Source organism: Vombatus ursinus, unplaced genomic scaffold, assembly GCF_900497805.2.
Source record: "Vombatus ursinus unplaced genomic scaffold, bare-nosed wombat genome assembly UNPS02014786.1, whole genome shotgun sequence".
NCBI classification, from domain to species: domain Eukaryota; kingdom Metazoa; phylum Chordata; class Mammalia; order Diprotodontia; family Vombatidae; genus Vombatus; species Vombatus ursinus.
This window is the reverse complement of record NW_020954564.1, coordinates 43,241,592-43,248,252: the sequence shown is the minus strand read 5'-3', so window position 1 is coordinate 43,248,252 and position 6,661 is coordinate 43,241,592. Positions and strand designations below refer to the sequence as shown.

At 42.7% G+C, this 6,661-nt stretch overlaps 1 protein-coding gene across 1 annotated transcript in view; it reads right to left on the bottom strand.

Annotated features, from left to right (window-relative positions):
- LOC114047247 (disabled homolog 2-interacting protein-like) overlaps nt 1–3,575 on the bottom strand; it is a 52,026-nt gene extending 48,451 nt beyond the window's left edge. Inside the window, exons 1-2 of the mRNA XM_027868029.1 lie at nt 3,567–3,575; nt 2,038–2,157 (exon numbers count right to left, since the gene is read on the bottom strand). Of these exons, the coding sequence (XP_027723830.1) occupies nt 2,038–2,157; nt 3,567–3,575 (129 nt within the window). The remainder of the gene's footprint in view (nt 1–2,037; nt 2,158–3,566) is intronic.
- Between the last annotated feature and the right edge of the window lie 3,086 nt (nt 3,576–6,661).

Genomic DNA, 6,661 nt, shown 5'->3' with positions numbered 1-6,661 from the left:
GGGGGGGGGGGGGGGAGGAGATAAAGAAGAGTGAACAATAAAGTATAACCTTAAGGTTGGGAACTTGAGTGACCAGACTGGTGTCCTTGACAGAAATGTAGAAGTTAGGAAGAAAGGTGCGTTTAGGGAAAATGGTGATGAGCTCCATTTTGGATGTGATGACTTTCAGATGCCTACAGGATATCCAGGTGAAGACTGCCATAGAGCTAAGGGGAGAGATCAAGGCTAGAATCACAGAATAGGATTTTAAAACTTATAAGGGGTCCCTGGAACTGTGTAACCTTGGGCAAGTCAATCAATGCCTCTGGCCTCCATTTCCTTGTTTGTAAAATGAGGAGGTTGGATTGGATGCCTTTTATGAACATACAAAGCACAGAGAATCCTCTAGTCTAATGACCATCATTTTACACGGGAGGAAAGTGACTTATTCAAGGTCACAAAACCCATATTATCAATCAAATCTCCATCTTATCAAGCTTACTCACTGATATAGATGGATAAGGCTATAACTCTCCCTGGAACTGCCATATTATAAGCTCTAAGAGAAAGTGAAGGAATATTGGGTTCTTGGGGATATATCTTTCCTTACATGACTCCAAATCTTAGGGAAGTTGATCTACCTTTTCCAAATCACAACTAACAAATGATCCATGTGTAGCAAGCAAACTGGCGGGGGAAGGAGGAGGGAAAAGTAATATAAAATACTATTCATGGGAAAACTGGCAAAGGAGAGAAATTTAAGAGGAACCAGATCAGTGATCCAACAAAGAAGTGTTGGTGTAGTGTGGTCTCAATGCTTGGTTTCTACTCTTTTTTGCTGTTTTCTATTCTCTTTAAGACCGAGTTCTTAAAGTATAGGTAGGAGATAAGGAAGAATGTCCAGGCCTGGTGGGGCTCTCTCTTTGAAGGATGCAATTGGCTCCTCAACCAGGTGACCTTTTGTACTCCTGACAAGGAGCTTCTTCAATTATTTTTCCCAGGCTTCAGGAAAGAAGGTCAAAGGAACCATTCTCCAAGGTGGCCTGTATCTACTAAGAGATTGAGGTGGTGGTCCAATAGAGGAGAGTGGCATTACGGAAATTAAAAGATGACTTTGCAACAATGTGAACTGCCCAAGTGGCTTTCTATCATTGGAAGTCTTCAAGTTAAGGCTGAATCACATGTCAGGGATGTTACAAAGGGCATCACTGCTCAAATTGGGGGTTTAAATAGATGACTTTTAAGTTCACCTTTGGGTTTTAAGGAATACTAGATTTAGTGTCAGAAGACCCGAGTTTGGGGCCCCAGGTGGGGAAACAAACCTAAGTCTGGGATGGTAGACAGACCACTGGACTGAGAATCAGGTGAGAACTAGAGTCAAATCCTAGCTCTGCCACTTAGTAGCTGAGTGACCATGGGCAAGTCTTATCATTTTCATGGACGTTAGTTTCCTCACATGTAAAATGGAAATTCATCAGTTACATAATAGATTTAGAGCAGAAGGGACCTAGATAATCTCGTCCAACCCACTTATTTCATAGGCAAAGAAACAGAAGTACAGCAAGATTGTAGCCTGCCCAAAGCTTAGCCAAGTCAAGATTTGGGCCTTTCTTTCACTACCTCTCTTCCAGGGTTATAGTGAAAAAATCAAATGACATAATTAATGTAAATGCATTTTTGTATAAAGCACTACAGAAATGGGAATTACTCATTATTATTGTTATTATTATTAAGTAATGTTGACTTTCCAGTTACCTTGGAAGCTACTGGTCATACAGTTATTAAATGTTGGAGCTAGCCTTTTCCAGTACAGTGTGGGATCTCCCAAATGTTTCTTTTAAATCAGGTATTCCTTAATTGGGAGCATTCAGAACTGGGAAAAGTTAGAAGACTTTGCAAACATCTGCATCGACACACAGCTGGGACAGACCAAGCAAGCACCTCGAACTGGCTCACTCTCTATCTCAGGGATAGGCTATTTCCTCTAACAAAGATTCAACAATATCACAGTGACCTAGTTTTTTGACAGTTGTTTCAAATACTTAAGCCACAGCTCACAGAGCTGAGAAACTGCCTTCCCAGAGCCCCCAGTCTGCCAGCATCCGTCCACATCACTTCCTCAACCTCTTCCAGCCAGGAGTTCTGTGAGCAGACAAGAAGGGATGGTGGTGGTGGAGACTGGGATTTGGGGGAGTGAAGGCTGAGGAAGAGGCTGGGGAGTAAGGAGGGAGGAGGGATAGATAATTAGTTGGTGTCTAGCTGGAAATCTGCCTTCTTTGTGCCTTGGGGGCAGCTCCATCTGCGGGCTTGGCTGGAGACAAATATTAGCCTGTGTGGTAGAAGGAGTCCTGGACTAAGTCAGGAGACCTGGGTTCAAAAGCTAAGTCACTGTGGGCTTTTAGGTAAGTCACTCACCTCTCTGGGTCCATAAAATGTGAGGGTGAATATAAAATGGGACTCAATCTCTAAAGTCTTTTCCAATTCTAACATTCCACGTTTTAGCATTCTATGAACTTAGTCTTAAAATTCCACCTTCTAAGGTCCTTCCAGTGCTCACAGTCCATGTTCTAAGACCCTTTCTAGCTCTGATATTCTATGTATTTTTCCCCTGGAAAAAAAAAAAGCAAAAAACAAACATTTAACAAGGTACTGGTATTTTACTCGGTGAATAATGAGGTAGCCACGACTTTCAGAACCAGAAACTTAGAGCTGAGTCTTTAGAGATCATCCCGTCCCTTAGAATAAGTATCCCTCATACATCCGGGTGGTGTTTTCCTCGTAAAAAAATTCCACACACCCCCTTTCAGTAAGCCTATTTCTAATGATTTCCATATTTTGGGCTGGGTCACTGCTACCATCATTATTTCTCCCTCGCTACAAAGGTCTAGAAAATACAATGTCCAGGCCTAGCCCCCCAACAAAAAATTAGTGGGTAGAGCTCCTGGCCTTCAGTACTTAAGTCAGGGCTGGGAAAACCAAGAATTCCAAACCTTTCTTTATAAAGGGAATGGGGAAGGGCCAGAGGTAGTGCTGATTTTACATTGACAACCTTGTTGCTAACTTGATATGTGACTCTGGACAAGTCACTGGCTTCCTTGTGACTCAGTTTCCCCATCTATAAAATGAGAAAGTTGCATTACATTTTCTTTTCCAGCTCAAATATTCTTAGTTGATAGTTCCAACATTCTGTGTTCTAAGGTTTATTTCTAGCTTTGACAGGCTATGATTCTCTTTTCAAAGGCCATGGAGGCACAGGTGGAATAGTTCTGTCCTGGGGCAATGGCTAAGTTGTCTTCCACCATAAATGCTAACTCGTGGAGACCCTGGACTCAGGGACTGAGTCCCTTCTCCTTCTGGCTGCAAAACATCTGGCTGTGCCCAGCCCTTTGATTCTGTTGACAAAATCAGTGCAGAGCCTTAGATGATGCATTTCAGGTGCCAAATAGGGACAGGGTCCAGCTGAGGGTAGTGCTCCACCAAGATAAAGGGTCAGCAAATCCACTGACAGTCCCCTTTTCTTGCATTCCCCTAACATAAACACACACATTAACCCCAGTCTCTGGCCAGAGACAGCCTTTGCTACTCACCATCACCATCGCTACACTCTGGCTTCCTCTGGCCGGCCCCAGGAGCTGAAGGAACCCAGGCAAAATCATGAGCTAGCCAAGGAGGGGAAGGAGGGGAGTCGTTCCCAAGCACCCCAGTCTGTTGCCTCTCTGTATGGTACTAGCTGCCACGGGCCGGCCAGGAGCTGCCCGCTGGCCCTTACTAAGTCTTCTCTCTCTCCAGTTCTCAGCAAACCATTCCAGCCCTGTCCACTGGGAACAATCATCGCTAGTTAAACAAAGGCTATATTCTAACTCTATGTAATGTGCTTTTAAAGGGACAGTGTCCCATTCTGGGCTGCTGGGGATTTAAAGGCACAGAGACCCTTTTCTAAGCAAAATATTGGAGAAAATATAAAACATGAAGACCAACACAGTAGGAACTGGAGCCTCTGTTCTTCACTACAAGTCTTTAAGAATATGTATTTAAAGATAGTTAAAATCAAATTTTTCATGAGCTCTGAAGCTCCAAAAATGAAACTTTAGGGTTTGAATTGTTGATGGGTATCTAAGAGGAATGGAAAAATAATTAGCTTCAATTTATATGTTAGAGACATTCAGCTGGGTTTACCTCAGGATAAACCAAACCTCTCCCACTGGAGGCAGCCATACTCCCTTACACTTTTTCCATGGGGGGAGGGAGAGAAAAGGGGGAAGGGAAAGGGTTAGGGGATGTGTATAATGTGAGGAAAAGGGGCAGGGGGGATTCTGGAGGAAAAAAAACAGGGAAGAGGAAGAGATTAGAAGAAGGAAGTTGTGACAGCTGAGATAAAAAGAAAGGAGAGAAAACAAATCAGAGAATGGAAGAAAGGGAGAAAGAGAGGAAGAAGGGAAGTATGGACTAGGAGAAGAAAGGAGCACCAGAAAAAGAAAAACATGCAAGGAAGGGCAGAGAAACCTCAAGTCTGCGTCATACATGGATTATCTGAAGCTACTGTGTGTGTCTAGTCAATAACAGTCAATAAATATTTATTGAGCATCTATTTACAGGTTAGGCACTATGCTAAGCCTGGGACACAAGTATAAATAAACACAAAGATAGTCCCCGGCCTCAAGAGCATCCAATCTAATGGGAGGAGACAACATAAAAGAAAACAGCAGAGGTGGGGAGAAGAAGGGGAGCCTGAAGAGACTTAGGAAGGACATGATAGCTGAAAGTATAGGGTGGCAATCAAAAAGGGCCATCATTGGTATTGGGAAGATACCAAACAAATAAGCAATTAGAGTTGTCCAAAATGGAGTGGGCTGCCTCGGAAGTCTTCGACTGTGGTTGGGATGATTACTCACTGGGTATGTTAGAGGAGAGATTCCTTTTGTGTAAGGGTTTGGATTAGATGGCCACTGAGGTCCTGTCCAACTCTCAAACTCTGCGAACTAAGAGGAGGAGAGAGATTAGGGAGAAGAGGGCAAAGGAAGAATATTGAGAAGAAATGAAGCTGTAGAAGGCCCAACTTGTATGGAATCACACAGCAAATCTACTACCACAGGAGGGACCCAGCATTTTGACTTCAAACCCAGCACCTTCCCCTCTGGCCTGCACTCTAGCTGTTTCCTCAGGGTCCATGCTGCCCCAAAGCCCCACAGGATGGCTAGGTCTAAGTGCCAGCTCCATCACCTCAGTGACTATCCCCAAGAAGTGAAAATGTCCAAGGCTCTTCTCTGGACACAGTGACAACTGAGGGCTATGTAGGTAGTTAATCTGGGTTATCAGAGAAAAGTTCTCTAGTCCTCAGAGGAGCTGGGCCAGGACCTCACAAACTTTGTGGGCCTTTTTTAAAAGCCAAAGACTAGTGTTAAGGCTTTCTGGGCTGTCTGACAATGCAAAGCTGGTGACAACATTCAGTTCAGGGTGGCAATCGTCTTCAAACTGTTTAAATATCCGGTTGAATTTTATTTTTCTAAAAGTTTTTGAAAATGTTCCGGTCTGGTTTTGCATTTGTCAATAGTGTCAGAAGGCCATGAGAAAAACTAATAATACCCAACTATTATTATTACTACTACTATTACCATCACCACCAATAGCTCTCATTTCTCTAAAACTTTAAGGTTTACAAAACACTTTCATAAAAACAACTTTTGGGGGTAGGTAGAACAGATTACCATATACCTGTTACTGATGAGAAGAGTGAGCCATCGAAAGGCAGGCAGACTTGTGCCCAAGGTCACATAGCTACTTAGTTTCAAAGGCTAGATTTGAATCCAGATCTCTTAACACCAACATGCAGCTATTTTTCTACTATACAACCCCAATAGTTAAGAGAAGTATAAGTATATTTAAATTAAGAGTAATAACTAAGAAGGTCTTCTGGGTTCAACCATCTCCTAGTTGTAACATCCCCTAATTCAGGGGTGGGGAACCTTCTAGGTCCTTGGGTGTGGCCTTTTAACTGAGTCCAAGTTTTACAGAACAAACACTTTTATTGAGGGGATTTGTTCTGTGAAGTTTGGATTCAGTCAATGGACTGCACTTGAAGACCCAGAGGGCCACATGTGGCCTCAACGCCTCTGGGTTCCCCACCTCTGGCCTAATGTAAAGGTTTAGCAGCTTTCAACGAACCCTTTGAAAGTTCAATCTACAGTCCAAACATCATCAAACAACCGATTGAATCAGTTTCCCAGCCAGGGTCTTCCTGTCATCTGCAGATCACCTACTGTGGAAGAACAATATCTAGGGTTTTGCCTACTGTCAACAACTCATAATTCAACTCACTTGAACTGAATTCAATAATGATGATGGTGATGATGATGATGATATTACTAAATACCTAGCATTTATATAGCACTTCAAACTCCACAAAGCACTGTACATATGTTGTATTTTAATTAAACATGCCTAGGAAATAGAACTTAACAGGCAATTCACTCAAGTCTGGATAGTGTGATTTAATTAGTCACACAAAAGTCAGAATGAGGAATTAGAACTCAGGTCCTTGGACTGTAAATCTAAAGATCTTTACATTTCATCACAATGGAGGTGGGATCAGAGGGCTCTCTAGTTGCCTAAACTCAGCTCACATACAAAGCTCCCAGAAGCTGCTTTTTATATTCTTTGTATATATTTTATCTTTATGTTCTGG